At 39.7% G+C, this 23,259-nt stretch overlaps 1 protein-coding gene across 3 annotated transcripts in view; it reads left to right on the top strand.

The window, feature by feature from the left end:
- TPD52L1 (TPD52 like 1) overlaps positions 1–23,259 on the top strand; it is a 58,259-nt gene that overhangs the window by 15,914 nt on the left and 19,086 nt on the right. For all 3 annotated transcript variants that reach the window (XM_074819197.1, XM_074819195.1, XM_074819198.1), the window contains exons 2-3: positions 4,095–4,210; positions 11,718–11,866. In XM_074819197.1, the coding sequence (XP_074675298.1) occupies positions 4,095–4,210; positions 11,718–11,866 (265 nt within the window). The remainder of the gene's footprint in view (positions 1–4,094; positions 4,211–11,717; positions 11,867–23,259) is intronic.

Genomic DNA, 23,259 nt, shown 5'->3' with positions numbered 1-23,259 from the left:
GAATGTCTGCATTGCTAAAGTGCAGATTTCTTTTTTTCTGGGTTAAGTACATAATTGTTGTAATTGAATGTACATGGTGAAGTACAAAAATGTGTTATCTTGAAATTCTGGCTTTTAGATGCCTAAATCTGGCACTCTTCTATATAGCGTAGAAAAAAATAGATTCCAGGACTCAGCTCTAACCATTTAGCTGCATCAACTCATCTTTGTGTGTGTTTTCATGAACTGTTAGACTAAGTGTGTTTAGCAAAATGCGTAGCTAGATTAAACACACTAAAAAGGGTCCTACCTTGTTCCTTGATTCTTAAAGAATTACTCGTGGCTAAGACATCAGCAATCCCACTGAGCTCTTGTATTCCATTATGCGTCTATACTTGTTGCATCTATAACCAATGTCTGAAAAGTATATTCCCCAAGTTGCCTAGTTGAAAGGACCCTGCAGGGAAGTTTGAGAGGAGGCTGTGCTTCCTGCACAGAGTAGAAGGTGAGAGAATATTTTGGGGTCAGCAATATTAGCAATAGGAGCTGTTTTACTACCAAAATCATTACCAATTCATATATATATATATAGGTGTGAATTTTGCTGCAGGTTCCTGTTCTCCTTGGAAACAGCAAAACTAACAAGTTGTCCTACGAGTAGGAAAATGTCAATAGCCTAATTTCCTGTGGTTTTGTGTCTTGTGGGTGGCTGGCTTCCTTGAATCAAGTTAGTACTATAGTTCTTCCTGATGCTGTGCTGAACTCCTCCTGGGTAAGGTGCTGTAGGAACCTCACAGAAGATGTGCTTTGGGGTAATGGGTGCTGTGGTGCTCAGAAGTACAAACCTGAACATTTTTTTTTCTGTTGTAAAACAGATTTTATGAATGACTTGGCCTCCCTATTTGGTTTCTCTGATACCTCATAAAAGGATGAGCTAATCTAGCATTATCTCTGTCTGTGAAATCACTTTAAATCTTCTCTACCAAGTGATTGTTTTCATTAAACTTGTTTTAAGAGACCGCTAACTCTGTTTGAAATCTAATACAGGACTCTGGTTATTAGAGGGGAAATAGGGACAGGCACATAAATTTAAAAAAAAAAAAAAAAGGCAAAAAAAAAGACTTAAGAAGATCAAAGTCTTGGGAACCTTGCCTGCATACTTTGCTGTGCAATTGTTTGAAATTGTGGATGCTAAATTCTCTAGGCTATAAATCACAGGGACAGAGTTTTATGTTTACATTCTCAATAGATGGGAAGAGTTGAGATCTCTTCTACCTTAGGAAGCCTGTTTTCTTCCTGTTCAGTTTTTTTATTCTTCCCTTTCCTAAGCTGAAGACTAAGACAGTCAAATTAGAGAAGTGGTCTGCGTGGGTAGGCCCAAGATACTGGTGAAGAGATGTTTTCAGGTCATAGAATCATTTAGGTTGGAAAAGACCTTTAAGGTCATCAAGTGCAACCATAAACCTAACACTGCCAAGTCCACCACTAAACCATGTCAGATTCAAGAAATGAGTTTCGGTAGCTCAAGTGGGGAAAAGAGACTGAGAAGTTCAGGTGACCTTGCGCTAGAACTGAAACACCTACCTGTGCTGATAGACCTGGTCTGGCACCAAAGTGATCAGTCATAAGTCATGAGAGGATACCAATGAAACTGTCCTCCACAGAGTGGAATGGCAGCAGAAGGTGAAGTCCAGGGCTGAGAGCTACTAGGTGTGACTGGAAAAAAACAAGGATGGTGAAGGAAAGACAGAGAACAGCAAGGGAAGAGTGAGAGAGTAAGTTGCTCATGATAATGCTCATTTGAGGAAGTTTCGGAACCAAGACTGGCTGAAAGAAGATTGCGACCCACAGTATGGTGGAGAGATGTTCAGATTGGAACTGTGAGGTGACTGAAGCCAAGCCTTTCTGGAAGAACAGTGACCATTAGGGAGGACTCTGGTAGTGGCTTGAGCAAGAAGGTGAAGATTGAAGGATCAGATTAGATTTTAGAGGACTTGGACGAGAAGCAAGAGATAAGAATTGGGACTAGCACTGGATAAGGTTGCAGAGGATCATGCAGAAGGTTGACATTCATATGCTATTTTGGAATGAATTGTAATTTCAGTTCAGTCGTGACCATTGGGTCTAGTTAAGTGTTATCCAGTCATCTGGTGATTTTAGCCTGTGTTGGCTTCTGTATCTATCTAACCATTGTCCTGCAATTCTGCCCTCTTTACCTAGCCGATCCCAAACTAACGCTGTCCCCTGAGCACAAATCTGCCTTCTTTTTAGCTCAAGTATCAGTTGCTCCAAGATAGCCTCATCTCACATCTACTCCAAGACTTTCCTTAAGCGTTTTCAGCCTTAACCCTGTTGCCCCTGAGATTCTTCCTGGTGTTTCCAAGAGCTGCCCTGTACTGCTGCTCCTCCATCCGTGAAAAAAGAGACTGCTTTCAAGACCAAGGGGACTAAGTTTAGCCCAATTCCCATAGCAACACTATTAATCCTCAAACAAATACTGAACAGCAATTATGTTTAGGGATGTAGGGATGTTAATAAAGGTGATTTGGGAGTATTCCTAGTGAATAAATGTGCTTTTCTTTTGTTGTGGCTTTGGCAAACTAGGTTTTCCTGGCAAGATGCTTTTTGGGTAATAGCTAAGGTATTGACTACTTCTGTATGGTTTCATGTTTTTTTAGAAGGTTATGTGCTTAAGGGTGGTGTTCTATTCTTGCATATGGTGCCAGGCAGGGGTTCAGCACCTGTGTTGCTGCTCTTTATCTTCCCACTCAGGGGAGGCTGTGATTAACAAGGCTGAGTTCTCCACATTGTGCTCTGCAGTAAAGTTGATGGTATGAATCAAATCAGTTCTGTTCTGTTAAATAGGAGGAAATCCAGGTGCACTGGGGGACTCTATGTGGAAGAAATGATGAAAAGCTGGGGGGAGTTTTGCTTTCTGCATGAAAATATTAAGTACTGAACTTCAAGTTGTTGAGTACTATGGACTTGCTGCTTGTAACCTCTATTCCCTATTGCCAAAACTTAACAAAGTTAAATTCTAATCTTTATGTAATAGAGTATACAGGCCTCTGTGGACCTGGGAAAGAAGTTGTTCTCTCCTGTATTAAGCAGTATACGGATGTCAGGAGTCAGCTGAGATGGCTGATTAACCCTGCTAAAGAAATGAAATACAGGGAAGAGTGTTGTCCCAGATATAGCCTGGAGGAGAATTTTCTTCCACAACAGAAACAGATTGAGAACTTTAAAACAAGTTCCAGAGAAGCAAAAATGTTTTCTGCTATCTCATGTTTTGCATTGCTCTGTTTACAGACAGTGAAGAACGAGAGGCTATTAATGGCTGGAACCTTAGCAGTCATTCTTTACTGAATGATTGGGAGATAGGTTATATTTTATTTCCTCTATATATATTATACCAGACAGGCCCGGGACTTGCAAACATTTATGTATGTGCTTATCTTGGTTATCATACATACTGATCCTGATCTTGGACATGCAGAAGAAGAAAGTAACTGGAGGTCCAGTATAACTGTTCACCCTTAACAGGTTTAAAAGGAGCAATCAAGGTACGTTCCTCTCTAACATCTAGAAAATTTGAACAGTAGGTATGGCATTTCCTTCTGCAAACTGTGTACATCTGTAAGGTTCTCAGATTGCTGCAGTCAGAGGTACTTGTAAAGCAAATTTGGCTCAGTAATATACTTCCTATATTGCTCAGTATACTATTGCCCCTATTCACATTAGTGATCCACATTAACCAGCTTTCTTATTTTGAAGAAAAAACTTTCTTTTTTTTCTTTTTTTCTTCTGTCTTGTTAGAGTCAGGGAAATGCCTCATCAGGGACTAGTGGGGTCCAAGGTGACAGCTTTCTGGGAATGAGTGGTTATTTCACATATTAAATTGCTTCTGTGCAGACATTACCATCTGATACTTCCAATAGCTTTTCAGAAGCAAAGAGGAGCAGAATCCAAATGACCTTTAGCAAGAAGAGGTTGGTTTGTTTCTCTTTGTTTTTTTCGTAGTGGGTGAATATTGTATCATTCTTAGATTTTAGGGGAGGTCAGTATCATAGCTGAAATAATTGATAACGGTTGTCTTGACCTTTTAACTCTTTAAGGCCTGTTGGAAACCCAGTCTTTGCATGAAGCAGATGAAGATGTGGTCACTGATGTTGATTTCACCAATGTGATTTCTGAAGAAGAAAAAGAAGAGTTAAAGATTGAGCTAGCCAAGGTAATGAATTTGAATTTCTGTGACTGTTACTGTTTCTACTTCCTTAAACTGGAAGATGGTAATTTTAGGATGAAGTACACATCATAAAGGTATGCTCTTCCATTTCAGTAAAATTATTCTAGGCTATAATAATGTGAAGCAATTAATTTCCTTAAATATTTTTGAAGATTAAATATCCTTCTACTTGATGATTGTAGAGAGAAAGTTAAATATACCTTACTGTTTTAGGCAAGACGTGTCTTTATTTATAAACCTTTCCTTAGAAAGAATGAAAGATGTTCTTATTAGATCTATGGTATTGTTGTTACAGTGGTTGTGACACCTGATGGAAAAGTGTGGTGCTCAGAGGAAAAGCTGCTGCTGCTGAGCACACTAATTTCACCACATTTTTGTTTCCTTTGGCACTGATGTGTTTGGAAAGGGTTATATTTTTGGTTTCTATTTTTTGCTTTCTTAATTAAAGAACTTAAGGAGATGCATGACAGCATGAAGAAGTTTAAAAATAATAACAAGGAGATGGGAGGAAAAAGGTGTGAACCGTGTGGTCTTTTTATTACAAAGATTAACGAGATTGTCTAGATTTGGTCTACAATGGGAGGGTGGATTCAGTTTTAATTACTGCTACTGAATACCACAGAAACAGAATTGAAATTCCAAAATGGAAAATGAGAGAATGGGAAAAAGTGAGAGCTTACTTATTTTAAATATGAGACACATAACAGAAATTACAGCTGTATGAAAGGGGGGAGTTATTTTTATCTTAATTGAAAAAATGAATTTTTATGACAGAAGGTTGGAGACAGAGCAAGAATAAAATAACAACCCATTTGAATAGTAGGAAACCCAGAATTTAGGACTGTGAGCAGATACCCTCAAAGCGTAAACTGGCCAGGGAAAAAGTATTCTTTTGTAATTGTTCCGTAGTGCTCTGTGAAGCATTTGCTGCTATTACACACAGAATGGGAACATCCAGAGGACAGTTCTTTTGCAGAGATTGATCCCTGTCATTCATACAACAGAAATATTTAAATATTAAGTTGTAATGTTAAATACTCTAAGAAGTCACATTCTTAATGACTCTCAAGTCATTTACTTTCAGTGCTGATTTAAGATTTTCTAATGAAACAAAACCCAAAAGATTGAGTTTTAGCTTTAATGTTTTATCAAGCCTTGTGTTTGAGTTGCTAGTTAATTCTTTTTTCTTTGCTGATCCTGTCACATCTATAAATAATAAGAAGGAAGCTGAAACGTTACATGTTCAGTTCATCACATAGTGATGAAATAGGAGTTGGGATGTTCATTATTAGCTTTTCGTCAGGACCAGAGGCAATGGGTGCACACAGGAGGTTCCCTCTGAACATCAGGAAATATGTTTTTACTGTAAGTGTGACTGAGCACTGGTACCGGTTGCCCAGAGAGGTTGTGGAGCCTCTATCCTTGGAGATATTCAAAAGCTGTCTAGGCACAGTCCTGGGCAACTGGCTGTGTGTGGCCCTGCTTGGGCAGGGGAGTTGGACCAGACGACCTCCAGAGGTCCCTTCCAACCTTTACCATTCTGTGATTCTCTTCTCTTTTCTCATGAAAGGGACTTAAGAGGCAGATGGAAACAGGGAATTAAAAAAAGAACTTCCTGCAACCATCTGAGAATGATACGCCTTTCTCAAGAGAATTAATCTCAAGAGTTCCTGGACATCCTTCCTGCTTGCTGATTCCTGTGGGAGCAGAGAGTTCTTAGTTGCTCATGGCAGAAATGCTTTAATTCATGTACAAACACAGAAGTGAGAGATTGCCTTTCAAATGTTATGATCTTGGCTGACCTAGAAATTATTTTCTGAATTGCTCGCAGCAGATTACTGGCATACAGTTTATGCTTAAAAACAAAATAAAACTGATAATTACGCTAAGAAAGGTTTGGGAAACTTGAATTTAGAGAGAACAAAGTTTAAACTTAAATGAGGCTTATGATTCTTAGAAAAGACTGTAAAAACCATGTAAGACCTTGACTCCTTCGAAAAGAAACCTCTGTGGGCACTGGCTGATGTTTCCTTTTGAAAAGCTGTTAGTCCTTACTTTCAAGTCCCCTTGGCTCCACCAGTGGTAGTTTTGTTTTCTTCCATGTGCTTATGTGTTAGGTAATACCTGTTTGAGCCTGTAGGAACAAGTACCTTTCTTCTTATTGTTCTGAAATGTTCAAATCTTCCTTCATGCTGCAGTCACTTAATAGATGATATAATGGGGAGCTATTTTGCATGTATTTAAACAGAAAAAGTATGTTCCATCTCTCTGTTGTGTATCTCTGTCTTCTTCCTCTTCCTCCTTCCCTCCCTGACATTGGGAGGGGAACTACCACTACTGTTTTTCTGACAGGTTTTTTGTATCCTCCTATTCCCCTGCTAGTAGTCTCTTTGTACTAGAAGCTTTTCAGAGCGTGGGCTAACTGTTCTTGTATTTGTAGTCTGGCTAACACAGCAGGGCTCTGACTCTAATTGAGCCTTGGAATTTCTACAGTGCAAGTAAAATGAGTAACACAGAAACTTCTAACAGTCATTTGAATAAATAGAGGTCAGTCTGACACTTTGGAATAATAGCAGAAAATTGTAGCCTGAAAACTTTACATAAGGCCAGAAGCTTGTTATCAGAACAGATTTATTTTTTTCCCCCTTCCTCCCTTAGTGTGAGGAGCATGGTACAATGACTCGAGTCATGATGGGGGCTGAGGTTTTGAGCTATCTCACTCACTGCTGTCAGTTGTCCTTCCCTTACGGTCATCAAAGTTGTCATTTACTCCTTGCTGTCTTCCCCCTCCCATACCTTCACAAAAGCAGCTATCTGATTTGATCTACAAGCTTTCTAGCTGATGGACAGGTTCTGGGTTCAGCTATGTGTGTAACTGAATGTTTATTCCCAGTTTGAGGAAAGATGCGAGTACCTTTTTCTGCAAACTGATTTTATTTATGAGTGTCCCTGGTGTGTTTGGATGCTATTCACCCAAGGAAAATAATTTTATTTATGGGTGTCCCTGATGTGTTTGGGTGCTATTCACCCAAGGAAAAACTTATAAATCAACAGGTACTCAGCCTGGAGGTGTAAAATTTGAGCTATATGATTGGTGCAGAGGTGAAGTGCCTGTTATTTTTTGTACTATGTTATTCTGTTCACAGTTACAACTTTCCTTAAAGGCCACTGTAGTAAGGTGCTCACATGTCCTTACAAATATTTTATGCATTTTTAGTATACGTGTTACAATACTCAGCAACTTTGAAAAGGGGTAACAATTCAAAAACAATCACTAGTTTAGTCAATAGAATAGCCAATCAAAATTTAAGGGTCCCATGGATTGGCTTCATTGAGTGACAGTTTTTCTGTATGTTTGCTGTAACTTTCACATAATCCTTTTTATGTCAGAAGACACAAAGAAAGAACGGTATAGACAAGATGTAGTCTTGTGGTTTCTTTCTGAAAGCCAGTGAAATGAAGGAAAACATTATTTTCTTCCTCACAAAGTGAACTTCTTTCTGTTATCAAGTACCCTCTTACAGTTGCTCTTCCTACCAGTGATAGAGCTGGCCCTTCCTTATTACAGTTTTTGTCTGTTACATGTTTTCCAGCTTTTCTTAAAGGATATAGCTATGCAGAGAGTTGATGTTCAGTTCTAGCACAGGCAGACAGATGCATGCTGCAGGCTGGCTGCCACAGTGGTACCTGTGGTGAAGTGTGGGAGCCTGCCCTGAGAATCCAAGGTATTTCCAAGCTGTGGTTCCACGATGTGAGATGTTCTGTGGCAGTGCCCTTTCAAAGTTTCTACCCCTACTGTTTTCACCTGCGTGCCTCCTGGCTGTTTTTGACAATTGTGGTGGTGCAATTGCAGAGAGGTGTACCAGCTCACGGGGGCCAGTGGGAATTCCTTGGGACAGCACCGGCTCTGAGACCTCCCTGTCAGGGGACCATGGCCTGAGCTTTTCTGCTGGCTTTGCTGATGTTGCCACCTCCTTCTCAAGTTCTTGTCAGTATGTTATCATACTGCTGGTGTTGATTGCATAACTCGCTTCTTATTTCTTTAAACATACCTGACAAAGCCTGTCCCTCAGGTAGTTCTCACTCCTAAACAGCCATGTCTGCCTTCCTTTCAGTAGTGATGTATGTCTGTGGTACATATCACAGAACATGGGTGTACTGCATGTGCTGCTTTAATTGATCACTTCCTTCCTCTCTTCTCCATCTCCAGCCACTTGTTCCTGTCCCCTGTGCTGTGCCCTCACAGGTACTTGTGCACCTCTCTGCACCGGATCTAGGAACGGATCTGGTTTAAAAATAGGCCTTTTCTGTGATGGCTTTTACCTGGTTTAGGTTCCTCTGGTGAGGAGGGCTGTGCAAACAGCCAGGCCAGGCCACTACACATTTGGGTGATGTAGTGGTAGGGAAAAAGGATGCTTAATGTAACTTAGAAGCATACATTTAACTATACTGGCTTCTTTTTTCTGTTGGGGCCCCTTAATATTTTAATTCTTACTGGCTTGATCCTTAAAACAAGCATAATAAATACTCAATTTACTATTCAGCTTACCATTCAACCCATTCATCAGTGTTACTCCAACCGATAGCTGAATCTTTCCACCTCCACATTTTACATAGTACTATGTTTATCTCAGAATATAGATAATACCAACTGACATATTTTTTTTATTAATAGTAGTTTAATGCTCCGTTTTACTGAATTTTTTTATGAGCTGTTTTGTAAGTATCTACTGGAAAAAATCGTAAAGGTTATGTTGAAGAATTACTGGGGTGGCTTTTTTCAGGCATACCACCATCTTAAAAGGATGACCAACCCTCTAAAACAAACAATTTGCCCTAAAATAATCAAAAAAGGTTAAACAGGGGAAAATAATTTTTTGGGTTTGTGTCACTGTCCTCCTTCCATATTATTAGTCAGTCCCAGATTTCAGAGAGATCTCTCTGTAATGGTGGATTTTTTCCTGGGGTCTCACCTTTGTGTGATTTATGTGTTAGTCATGTTAGTTAATCATGGTAATCATAACGTCTCAGGTGGTCAGCTCCTCTCCTTGCCTTTACATGTCCCACACAGTAATAGAGGAAAGAAAAACCAGCTATTAACTCTGATTCCTAAACCCACAAAAAGGGAGAAGGAAGCTTTGTCCTTATATGATGCATCTATATTCTTCTGACTCTGTTGCACTTAGAGGGAAAGGAAACATGAGGACTAGAAGCTTGTATTTCTGTTGGCTTAAGCCCTAGTTTCATAATGGAGTCTGCATTTATGACTGGACTTTTCAAACATGCCTAAGCAGGTGATGCCTGACTTCAGTGGGAGTTTGGTATGTAACCTGCCTAAATGCTTTTCAAGATCCTACTGTAAGTCCCTAATCCTTTCTACCTACTTCACAGTCTTCAATGACTGATATCTGAACATTTGAAGGGAGGCTTTGTATCTAACATTAATTTAAAATGATGGAACTTGAGGAAGATTTTTGTCAATTCAAAACTGATCTCTAAAGAAAAATACTTTATTATTTTTAATACAGTCAGAAATGTTGTTCATATATGCCATTGAGCACATGGTTAATGCTTGCTTAGGGCTTTACAGCTTTAGATGTCCATTCAACAGAACACATGGAAAGTAATTTTAATAGAAGCCCTCAAATGTTTGCATATCTAGGTACCTAATGATAAACCTAGTGCTAGCCCATATGGAAAGCATTAATATTTAAGTACATGTAAGCATATTGATACTGGTTTAAGTTCTTTAGCAGTGTTACTCAGGCAGACTTGTGCACTGAGGGGTTTGCTGTGGGTGGGAAACAACTAAAGGGAGCTCTGAACTTAATCTGAGGAATGCCGACATTTGTGAATTCTTCTTTTGGTAAGCATTTAACCAGTTATCCTCTCAGAATGGAAACTCATACTTCCTCTTGACAGTGTTTCATTTGCAGATTAGGAGTATAATGGGGCATAAAGGACATGGGAAGGAATAAAACAATTCTGCATTGTTACGTATTTGAACAGCAAAGTGTTGCTATCACAGGCATTGGTGAATACTGATACCTGTTCCACTGAGGTCATGATTTTGCTTTGTGTTCATAGTCTTGTTGCTTAATTCCTGAGCTGCTTGAATAATTTAGATAGCATGTAGTGACAAAAGAGAAACTAATAGCTGGGGGATTCAGGGGTAAGACTTGTCTAAGAACAGTGAGCTTGCAGCCAGTTTTACAGGGAAGCAGGATGCATACGTGTGTAAAATAAAAATAATGCTGGTATTGACATCCTAAATAGAGCCCTGGAGGTCAGCAACTGATTCAGCTGGTGCTTGCCTCATTCCCTGCAGCCTATGGAGTTAAATCACAGGGAGACTGTGGTTCCAGGGAACTTAACATATGGTAATCAGATACATTACCATATGTTATCCTATTAACATATGGAGGAAGGAACACAGTTGGTAAGGGAATTTCTAAACCTGAAGTGAAAGGCAGCTGCTCTGGTGTCACTTGCCCTTGTTAGCTTCAGTACCTCTGAGTGCTGCTTGTATAATTGATTGGCTTGGGAGGCTTCCGGATGAAGAAGGCAAACCCATGCTGGCAGGAGTGCTGCCCAAGGCGGGGATCCTGCGCCAGGGGCAGGCTGATTCAGCGGTCAGTCCTCTAAGTCAAGTGTCCTTGTCCTTGCCTTGCTAAAACACTGGCTTGGTTTAAATGTTTCAAACAATGTCCACTTCAGGGAGAATTATATCCCTCTGTTCGGACTGAATGGCATCTTTACAACCTGAATTTGCACAGTTTGGTGAATGACTAGGAGCTCTGAAAAGACTAATCTGCTGTGTCTTCTGAATGCTTCTGTGCTTTGTGGAGGACCTGTTCACTCAAGTTAACAGTCCATCTGCTATATATTTTTATGTTACTATTTTGAAATACGTAGGGCCTAAAATATATAGCTAAAACTCATGTGACAAGAACGTAACTTTTTATGATACTGTCAAGTCATATGTTGTCATGTGATTTATTTTTTTTAACCTGCTCCTAAGAATTTGCATCTATTTTTTTCATGAGTGGAAGACTAAAAAGCTACAAATGTGAAGTTAAAACCCTGTACATTTGAAGAGAGATATTTGCCTGAATTATCCAGTCTTCTCTTGTTCTGCCCATTCCCATTTTACTAAGTGAATGAAAAACTGATGTTTGAGACTCCTAATGCCCTAAGGCAGATCTTGGTCAAGTCGCTCAATAGTCACTTCCTTACTGGAGAATTCTCTCTTGTCACATGCATGTGTATGATGGTGCGCATAGGTGACATAGTTTGAGACATTATTGCGGTGTTGACTCTGTTCTGGACATGTTTTTGTGATCTCCACAAGCCCTTGAGCCTCTTTGTCTCTCTAGTCACCTACAAAAAATGCAAGTTTATGTGAGATTCATTTAATCTCTTAACATCCTATTTGCTTATCCTTCTGTGGGAACAGGCTAACTCCTTTCTTCTCCCTCTTTGTTTCTCTCAGCTGGAGGATGAAATTTCAACTTTGCGGCAAGTGCTAGCAGCCAAAGAAAAGCACCTGGTTGAAATTAAACAAAAGCTTGGCATAAGTCTGATGAATGAACTGAAGCAGAACTTCAGCAAAAGCTGGCATGATATGCAGACAACTTCTGCGTGAGTACACACCTTGCACAAATTCATCTTTATATGTGTAGCCTGTTGGGGTTATTGTCTTGATGAGCCCTGGTATGAAATTTAGCAATTGAAATACCTGCCAGGAGGAGTAGATGGCAGGGACAAACATGACAAGCTTCTCAGAGCAAGGAGACCTGAAAAAAACCCTTCCACAGCGGCAACATGCTTTGCTGCTGAGTTGTACCTCACCCTTGCAAAATCACAGCAGCTAAAACTGTTGTGGCTCTGAGAGGGTTATCTTCCTGCTTCATGACGCATTCTTACAGAGTCCTTACTGCGGAGAGAGAACCTTCTTTTAATCTCAATGTATTATATTTTTCAACTTCAAGAGAGACAATGAAAAAAACGCAAGCAACCAAAAACATCCCCAAAAACATTAGCAACTGTTTAAAAAAAACCAGTACCATCATCTAAATTATAAAGAATACTGGCAGGATCAGTTGATGTTTGACTCTGTTTAATTCCTGCTTTTGGTTGTCCAAAAGAAACAACAAAAAATTTTTGGAGTAACTGTACCATCTTTGAGGCTGTCGTAAATCCTGTGTATGTCAAGTTTTTTGTTATTTTCCAGCAGTGTGTTCTTAGGCAAGTCCCTGAAGCCTCTCACAGCCTTGGTTTACTACTGTGCAGAATGTGAGTAGTTCACAAGAATTCAGTAAAACGTAAGCAGCTTTAGGTTCCCAGAGTGAAACGTACTCCATAAATATGAAGCACTGTTACTCTACTGCTGTTGTTGAAATGGTTTTAACTTGAATTTTTTTTTTTTGTCTTGAACCAGACCAGTTATAGTGTGTAATTCTGTTGTCCAAGTCAGTTGCTGCCTTCCAGGAGGGTGCCTTTTAAAAATGCACCAGTTCTTGGATGAGGAAGCAGGGGGGAGAGATTATTTGGGCTGCAGCTTGCTGCCAAGAACCACTGGTGCAGGCCTTTTGTCTCACATAAGGAAGGACATATGGACATAGCAATAAGACTTATCCTGAATCTGCTGCAAAAATGTTCAAACCCAGGATAGGTACTGTTACTTGCAAGCTTCAAACACTTTTTGCTCTGTAGCTCTGATGGAGCATCACTGAGAGAGATGGAGAATAAAGCTATGAATTCGAAAGCTCTAGGAAGGACATGATGATTAGTGAGGGGCTGGTCTCAGCTTCATACTGATCTTTATACTTAACAGACGAATGTACTATGTTCCTCTAAAACTTTTTTGGCTGAATTAATAGAAACATTGTGTGGTGGTTTAATCCCTGCCGGGGTCTGAGACCACACGGCCGCTGCCCCTCCCCCACAAAGGGAGTGAAATACAAAGCCCCGAGACTGAGATAAGAAAAGGTTTAATACACAGAGCAACAGCAACACAACAAACAATAACAATAACAGTGATACCAATGAACAGAGCAAAGTATATACCGATACAGCAAAGAGAGAACCGACTGCGCCAACCCACACGATCACCGATTCTTCCCGCCCTCGCGCCAGGATGTGACTTCAGCATGATATATGAATAACCCGGCTAGAGCTTCCCCCCCACTGCTGGGGAAACTTAACCCTATCCTGGCTAAACCAGGACACATTGGTAGAAAGAACCACCCACCTTTCATCAAGTGCTGTCTGAAAAATTACTTTTGTTTTTTTTCTTTTCAATTGACGACTGAATTTGACACTTAAGGAGAAGCAAGAATGAGCTGCTCCACAACAGAGCTGAGCTGGGAGTTGCCAGCAAGGCAGGCAGGGCAGTGGCATCACCCATGAAGGAGCAGTCCCACAGTACCTGAACAAAGAGAGCAGAGCAGGTCCAGTGACAGTAAACAGGGTCAGTCCAAGAGTTTACATCTCCAGGTGAGTCTGTAGTGAGGAGCCAGGTCCAAGGTCAAGCAGGGAAGTCAAATCTGTGAGTCAAGATCAGTGAGATACCTGGCCAGATACAGGCACACCAGAAACGTAATTCAGGCAAGGACCAAGGGTTTAAATGCAGTCTAAGCTCTAGTGTAGCTCCTAAGTGAAGGGGAGATGTGCCTTACAAGGCTTCTCCCAACTCTTTCTTGCACAGCACTGTCACCACAGTCTTACCTAAGGTTACACAGTTGTGCTGTGTCAGAACTAGCCTTGAGTCTAGGCAGAGAAACCCATGGGAGTGGAGGGGAAGAGTTTGCAGTGCCTCTTGGTGCACTCAAGGCCCTGACAGAGACTTGGAAAAAATATGTAAAAATGTACATTTTTACATTAAAATAATAATTTTTTGTATTTTAATGAGAAGTCAAATAAGGCATCAACCCCTTAACAGGAAATGTAGTTTGTATGTCTTCTGTCTCTAACTTTTGGACAGTTTCTCAGCTAGCTCCTATTTCTTATGCCATGTCATTAACGTGCTGTCTCAGTGAGGATGTCTGGCATGTGCTAGGAGAATAGACAGTCTAGAGACACTGAGCTTTAGAAGAGAGGTGGGGTGCAAGCCACCTGAACTAGAGTTACTGGGAGACACTACCAAAATTTTGAAACAAAAACTTTTGGTTTTACTTGAAATGTGGTAGCAAATTCCAAGACAGCTTTTCATTTTCCCTTCACAATGTTGACATTTTCTACAAGGATAGAGAGACTTAGGATACTTTATCAGTATGGTAGCTGCTACTTTTTATTTAATATGAGTTTCAAAAATAACAAGCCTTGTCTGAACAACTAGTTAAGACTTGTGACCTAACTCACAGGATGGATGGCACCTGGAATGACTAAGTTTAAACTTGAGATTCTGACTATTTTTAAGCTTTTACATTTTAAATGGTTGGCCACAGGTAGCTTAGGAGTTAGCCTGAGTGTGCTTGACATGTGCATGTCAGAAATATTTGTTAAAGGATTGCTATGATTAAAAAGGAAAAAAAAAACACTCATAGTTTTCAAATTGAGGAAAGCTAGAGCTGGAGGTCGATGTACTGATGTCCTCCATAGATTGAAGATTATGTCAGGCTCAACATACAGTTCTGTACAAAATCTATTTCCTTGTCATTAATTCATGCTTTAAGGTATGCAAAAGCAATGTAACTACCTCTAGTAAGACATTACATTTGCACAGCTTTTTTTTTTTGGTATAAAACCAGCTTTTTTTTTTTATCAGCTTTGTTTTTTTCTATAAAGAAAACCTGTAATGTTGTTTGCATTTTTCAGCCTTGTATGAAATACACCTGGAAGTCCTTCACTTATTATGATGGCCAGAATCATAAGGCATTTTTCAAGTTCCTTGTTCATTTCCTCTGCTATTCTTTAGTGCACTGATTTTTAGTATAATCTATATGTTAGGGAGGGCAGGAGGTTCTACTATAGAGGATATCAGTAACTATAGAGCAAATGATTGCCTCAAGTTTAATTTGTTTTCATGGTGGTAAGGCATTCAACTGGAATGACTTCCCCCACACACCTTTTTAAAGATCAGGTTTCTAGTGAATAGAGATGGGTAGATGGGTGGATATTCAGATAGCTTCTAGCAATGCAGGTTTTTTATTTATATTTTAAATATAGGTAATTCATTCTTATTTAGATGCTAGAAGCTGGGTAATGTTGGTGGATTTCAAGGTTGTTTGTTTTAGTTTAAGAAATGATTAAAAGTGTCTTCACAGGGATATTTACAAAGACCATAACTGAGCTTTTCTAATTAACATTTCGCTACAAAGGAAAGGTTTTATGTAACCTGAATGCAGTATGTTTACTTAGTTAAAACTGTGTGGTGGTGCTTCAGTGAAATGCCCACAGCACTCTTTAGCCTTCCTTCCTTAAGATTTTCACTGCATAGTGCATTAAGGTAAGAAGATAGCTTCTATAAAGACTAACCTAGTTTCATACAGAATCACAGAATAGTTGAGGTTGACATCATTGTCAGGAGACTGACTAGTTCAACTCCCCCTTTCAGAGCAGGGTCAGCTAAAGGAGGGTGTTCAGGACTATGTCCTGTCAGGTTTTGAGTATCTCCAAGGATGGAGACTCTACAGCCTCTCTGGGCAACCTGTTCCAGTGTTCAATTGCCCTTACTGTGAAAAACCTTTTTCTTTGTTTAAATGTTTCTTGCATTCAATATGTGCCCTTTGTCTCTTGCACTTTCAGTAGATACCACTGAGAAGAGTTTGCCTCTATCTTCTCTACTCCCTTTCATCAGGTTATTGAAGAGATCCTCACATGAGCCTTCTTTTCTGTAGGATGACCAGTCCCAGCTTTCTCAGCCTTTCCTCATATAAGAGATGCTCCAATCCCTTAGACATCTTTATGGCCCTTCACTGGACTTGCTCCACTATGTCCGTGTCTGCTCCGTACTGGGGAGCGCAGAACAGGACCCAGCACTCCTGGTGTGCCCATAACCAGAGCTGAGTAGAGGGGAAGGGTCACCTCCCTCGACCTGTAATCACTCTTCCTAATGCAGCCCAGGATACCGTCCGCCACCTTTGCTGTGAGGGCACATTGCTGACTCATGTTCAACTTGTTGTCTACCAAGACCCCAGGTCTTTTTCTGCAAGGCTGCTTTCCAGCTGGTTGATCCCCAGCCTCTACTGGTGCATGCGGTTATTAATCCCAAACTGCAGTACTCTGCATTTCCCTTTGTTGAACTTCCTGAGACTGCCCCATTTTTTTCAGACAGTCAAGGTCCCAAGTAATAGTATTCTTCAGTGCAGTTACAGAATTGCATTGCATTATGTATGGAGAAAGTTACAAGGGTCAGTGTATCATCCTCACCAGTCCCTCACATGAAGCACTAAGGACATAGATCTACCTTGGCCTTTACTAAGCATAGATATTGTAACCATCTTTGTCTGTATTGTAACAGCTTTGTCTGTCCCTCAGCTTTTAATTTAGTGCTCTTCTGTACTCTGGAAAAAAATGGTAGGGCATTATAGTGTCCTCTCAGGAGATATTTTGGTACTACTGACTTTCTAAGAAACAGTTGTATCTGTAAAATTACCCACCAATAACCTCACTCCAGCCTAATAGTTCCCAGAAGCTCCTTTGTCATTCTTTTTTGAAATGTTAGCAACTGTTAGAAGGCATATGCCTCCTCTATTTTAAACAGGAAAACCTTTCAACCCATAGATGGAATAGTTTTATAACTACAGAGATAGAGCTAGGAAGATAAAAATGGTTGGTTTTACTACTAACCGCCTTAAAAACCAATACTCCAGATGTTCAGACCACTGTTAGCAGCAGCAGTTCCGCCATGGCAAAAAAATTATTAGAATAGCTAAAAACTTAAAGAAAAACCATTCTGTCCTTGAGGGCTGTAGTAGTGAAATCAGCTGAAATGTCTCAAAAGCCCATATACTTAGTGATTCCAGCCAGGGGTTGGGGAAGGCTTTGATGTGATGGAAAGTGGACCCATGCAAGACTGCCATCTAGGATACGAATCTCACAGATCTGTTTTCAGAATGACTTTTCATCTTTTGCCCTCACTGTCAAAAATTGTCACTTGTTGTAGAAAGGTAAAATCTTATGATTCAGAGGCCAGAATCAAGAGAATTGTAAGTGCTAGCTCTGAACAGCATGTCTCCTAGACAGTGCCTGAGACTTTCTCAGGTGGTGTCTGTGTTTTGAAGCCGTTTTAGGAAGGTTTCAATATTGCTCTGGTCTTACATGTAATACTTACCTGAGATTTGGGACAAGAGCATTCAATGTGCGCTTGGCCTTTCCCTCCAGAGGCAGAATAAATATCTCTTAGTTGACTACTGGTTGAAAGTTATGTGAGCAAGCTTGGTTCTGCTGATAGGGAACCTGAGGACAATTGTATGGGTTTCCAAAAATAGTGGGAACTTAGCGTTTTGTAGTTCAAATTTCTGCCAGGTGATGAGAAAATAGAAAGTAATAGTTGGGCTGCATGTGTTTTAGACTTACAATCTATGGTACCTGCAGTCTTCATTAGTATAACTAAATATATAGTAATGTGTTCCAGAGGTTCAGAATTTTCTCGGGAAGTCAGATATAATTTGTGGACAAGCACAGTCCTACTGTGACTTTTAGGAATTCAGCATACTGTGTTCCCACACACGTACTTGTTATGCATGGTAGTAAAAGAAATGTGGGTGTTTCTGTTCATTGCAATGTGTAATCACCTTCTGACATTTTTTTCTTCACTAAATTTGCAAGTAAATGTAGCAGTTGTGTAAGTGAAGAAATTGCATGTTGGCTTTAGCAAGCACATTACCTGTGTGTAAGCCTGCGCTATATGGAAGGGAGCCTCTCACTTCCACTGACTTTGTGTCCTTTGGGTCAGATCAGGCAATGTTAATGGCTTCTTCAAAGATAATTTTTTTACTCCTTTTCCGCATGCATTTCTGGCCTTGAGTTTGGAAGGGTGGAATAATATGGTTGGAGAAAGGACTTCGAGGAGTTAACTTAGTCTGTTCTCATTGTTGCTTTTCTAAAAGGTGTATGTCCACATTTTTACACCAGAACCTTCAGTTAATGGAAGTTCCCCAGCAAGGTCAGGTGATCTGTTCTGGATCAATGAATACAGTGTTAGTTTCCCAGGAGAAAGCCCACTGTAATTATCATTGGGCACTAGAAAATATATACATGTATATTATAGTTATCTGTATGTATGTCTAACTGTAAGGAGAGGAGTGGAGGCCTGAATGTGAATTGGAATCTCTGCAATGACCAGGATTAAAAATATCCAGGAAAGGGTCAGTGTAAAGCGAAGGAAAAGAGAAGGAAAGGGAGAAATGAAAAGGAAGAGCAGAAATTAAGCAAAAGGAAAGAGAAAGAAGGAAAGGAAAAGAAAGGGAAGGGAAAAGGAAAGAAGAAAGGGGGAAGGAAGGAAGGAAGGAAAGGGAGGAAGAGGAAAAAGGAAGGGGAAGAAAGGAAAAGGGAGACTGGAATATGTTTAATCTGCATAATTTTGTTGATCTAGTGTACAGTACAGAGCCCACAGTGTTATTGTCATAGTTTAAGAGATGATGAACTGTGAAGTTTTGTCTTGGAATGTCTTAAACTCATCAGTGCTTAAGCCAACATATTGTGACTTTTCTACCTGGAGATTAACCATACCACAACTAATTGTTTTACCCCTGTTCTGTGCTGCATTGCACAAATAGTGCTTTCACAGAATTATATCCCCCTTTTTCCCACGTTTTTGAAGATTACAGTGCAGTACAGCACAGAATATTTGTTACCTTTGTCTGGCACCTTTCCTGACCTGTGATTCTCTTCAGCCAGTGCAAGAGTCATCTTCAATGTGCTGCTCACAGATTTCTGGCTGCAGGCAGGTCCTCTTCAGCCTGCAGAGGTTCGGTTCCCTCAGCTCTGCCTTTCCACTCTCTGTGGGAGAAGAACTACTTGGGGTATACTTCCTTTGCATCATTTTTCCTTTTTAGGCATATGTACCCATCCAAGTGCCAGCACAGTTCCAATTAATTCTTAACATACCTGGCAAAGGGAAGAATGTCTAAAAAAGTGCACCTGCCATTGTTTGTTTTTGAAGTTGGAATGAGTTTCAGGGAAGCACTAAAAAAAAAACCAAAACAATCCCACAACACTGTAGAGTTCATTTGTGGGCAAAATGGCAATATGAATGCTCTTAGAGAGTGCCTTATGTACATGTTATCTGCCATTCATATATGCATTTATTTTGTTTGAGCATTAACATAATTTAGTCAATCCTGAGCCCTGTTTTTCACAGAAAATCAACAATTTTCTAGCTGAGAGTTTCTCAGAGACCCAGATGCTTTACATTGATTCCAAAAATGTCATTTGTAAGCTGGCTAATGGTTTGAAAACTAAAAAGCAGCAAGCTCCATAGGGCATGGCTTGTGCTACCAGGCTCTGCTCTACTGTATGGTTTTGTTGTTAATTGTTTGCATTTTGTTGCATCTTATGCAAGCTTTATCACAGAAGAGTGTTTCTCAAATGGATTAAGTTTGACAGCAAGCATTGATTGAGAGGCACAATACTGAATGAAGATGTACTAATTAGCAGATGTACTAATTTTACAGAATGTGCAGCTTGCTATGCAAAATGTGAATATTATATTTGTGGCCTACTTCTGCTAGCAGTCCATGTGAAGTAAGGTTAGATTTAACTCCGCCATGTGAAGGGCAATTCTGTACTGAGTTGAGATGAGATCAAACAGCATGCTGTATGATTATCCTGTCTTATCCTGCAGATGATGTTGATCATTTAAATGTCTAGTTCTCTGACCTCTCTATATGTCTGCTGCATGGCTATACTCTCTATGAAGTGCTATTTCCTTCACACCTTGTGTTTTATGAAACAGTATCTTCTTTCATTTGCTTTCACTGGCTGTAAAAATCAGCTAGTGAGACCTGGTTGTCATATGATAATACAACCTAAATGCATATATGAAACTGTCAGGTGAAAATTCAGTCAAAATATGCTGCAAATCTACTTTGCCTAATTAGTATGTTACAGTACTGGAGATGTGAGTTATCTTTAAAGCTTCTTTTAAATGTTTTGGGCATATTATCAGAATATAACTGCAATATCAGCATATCTTATGATAACCTCTTGTAATGAGTTTTATAAACAATTGCTTCTTTTAAAGAAATATCCTATTTTAAAACTAAATTATAATTGGAAGTTGATGGATTAAATTCTTAGGTTAATGTCATATAAAAGGTAATGTTCAAAATGACACAGGTGAGTTTTGTTTACAAGTGTATGATTGTGACAGCAATTCACATACCCTATTTGTTTAATCCTTATTGTCTGTGAAATATATTATAAATATTTACTGTTAAGTGCTAGGTGAAAAGAATGGAATGTGATCCTTGTTAGCCACTACCAGCAGTTCTTCTGTGCTACGGAGTATGTTTAGATGCCACAAAACCGGAGAAGGAATTCCTACTCTAGTTGCACAGATCAAGTAGCTTTTCTACTTTTACTAATGCTCCTGGGCATCTGGCATAATGCTGTTAAACTCAGGGAGGTTATGGTGAATTTGTATTAGTGTAAGAAAGACATAGAGCGTAATGATGTGTTTGTGTGAAAATGCATGCTGTGGGTTGGATGGAAGATGGTATTTCTTGAATCTCTGTGTCCTAAATTCTCTGAGTTTGTTTCTGCTGGAGCATTTCTGCCTTAAGGTTCAGGGTCACTGACCTTATTTCAGCCAATGTCTGACTGCCTGTTGAGATGCTGTCACCTGTCCCGATGAGCTGGGTGGTCAGTACTTCCCTAACAATTGCCAGCCATGGCTGCTCAAAGGACGAGAGCATGCAGGTATTGTAGATGATTTAGCATGTTGGGACAATAGGAGGACCTAAGCCATACGTACAGCGCTTTTTCTAAGGAATAAATGTTAGTAGGTCTTAACTGGAATATCCAACTTTATTTCTACTCTTAAAGGTTTCTGAAGATTCTGTAAGCTGTTCAGTGCATTAAAACAAAACTGCAAACTGGTGTGTGTTACATGAGGGTATGAAAACTGCTGTCTCAGATTATTAATAGAACTGAGAATATTCCTGGAGGTCAGAGAGAATATGTTGAGGAGGTCAGTTACTAGTGCATTTGGCAAGGTATCAAATGACTGCGGTAAATACAACATAACTATGATAAAAATATCTGAACCAAAATACTGTGCTGTATATCAATACGGAGCATAGCTAACTATAGGAAGGCAATGTGCTCTGTGGAAAGATCATTTATTTATGAAGAAGGCATAGTGATACGTATAATGGTGGAGAGGCAGGGATGAGGTGGGCTTTATTTTTCAGCCATCACTGAGCTCTGCTAGGATGCAAATTACTGTTTCTTGTCTCTGCTGACAGGTATTGCATGTTGTACTGCATTTTAACTTTTGTTATTTTGTTGTTCCTTAAAGCTTTTCTTCAGCTTTGCCGAAGGGAGGAGGGCTTCATGTCAAAGGTCATTTTTGCTGAAGTTGGTGCTGAAAAAACACCAGTTGCATAACAGTCTTAGCTGGATTTATGCTGTTATGTAACGTCAAAAGCATTAGGAACATAAATGCAGTCTCTATGTCTTCCTTGGTAGTGGAAATACTGGGGAGGTTGTTGGGCTTATGGGATTTACAGAGAAAACACAATATTAGTTGGAATGCCAAAATCAGTGTCATTTCAACCAATTCTCAGGTGTGTTCTGACCAATGTAATGTTCAGAAATACATAGGGGACTCTTAATGTTTCTCAATTAAAGTTAAATGCATTTGCTGCATGGGCTATTTGGGACTATTCTCTTAACAGTGTTATACAGCATGAAGAACCTGCAGAAGGGTAAGACATGGGGATGTGTTTTCATAAAGCTAAACATGCCCATGAATAAAATTAACTTCAAGATGTCGCCTTCAAAAAATTAGTTCAGAAGGATATCTGCAAAGTATTTTACTGTGTACAGTCAACCTGTACATAAATAAGTTCTGCTACCAAGGACCTTTTAGACCTGGAAGTCAAGTCTTGGCTTCATTTAGTCATCAGCAAAATTTCACTTGGGCTGAATGGTTTAGGAAACTTCTCTATTAGGAAAATGCCTAAAGTCTTGTATGCAATAATGTAGGCATTTTAAGAAATGCCCATATATCTATATATATAGAGAGAGAGATACAAGCCCACAGGCATTAGAATATTTGATTTTTTTTTTTCGTAAGTAACACTTCCCAAAAAGCTACGTGCTTACAGTTTGACTTGAAGCATCATTAATGTCTATTTTAGGTTCTCATCCCACTCTAGTTTATATGAGAGTATGTCCGCTGACAGCAAGAGAATGACAGAGCTATTAAACTAGTTAATCTAGAGAATGAGACCTCAGTGAAATAAGAGCATTGCAATCTTGCTGTGTCCAGGAACAGAGAGCAGGTCTGAGGAGAAAGGAGACCCAGTGAAAACAGTCTTTTTGGTGGTCTTTGTATTCCACCAGAAGAAATAAACCAGACATACCCAGTCTTTCTGCCTTTCTATAATTGTTATTTGTGCTCATTCTGTCACTGTTGCGATGTTTTAGCCCTTGTTGTCATTCAGCACTGTGCATGTGATTGATTTCACTTATCTTACTCTAGGTTTCTAGAGACTTGGTACCCTGATCTAAGTTGCTCCCTGTAGGCTGCCTTTCTAGTCAGTGAAAACAGAAACAAGCACCTTCGTAGAATGAGCTATTTCACTTGGCAGTTTTAGAACTTGTTAGGTCAGGTCAGTAGTCTGTAAGATATTTTGTGGCTTAGGAACATAAAATCAAAGTATTTGTGTTGGGAAAAAGTAATTGTTGATAGACTGTTATCTGAAAGAATAGAGCATTACTTGGCATCTGCCTTCTAACCTGTGGTTTGTAAAACGGAGTCCTCAACAGGAGACTTTCAGCAATTGGTACTGCTAAGGCTAAAAGGACCCGACATAAAATGTGATGTGCCTATTGCAAATGTTAATTTTCTCTTATTTCCC

Source organism: Strix aluco, chromosome 3, assembly GCF_031877795.1.
Source record: "Strix aluco isolate bStrAlu1 chromosome 3, bStrAlu1.hap1, whole genome shotgun sequence".
Lineage (NCBI taxonomy): Eukaryota > Metazoa > Chordata > Aves > Strigiformes > Strigidae > Strix > Strix aluco.
This window is presented reverse-complemented; position numbering and strand designations above follow the sequence as displayed.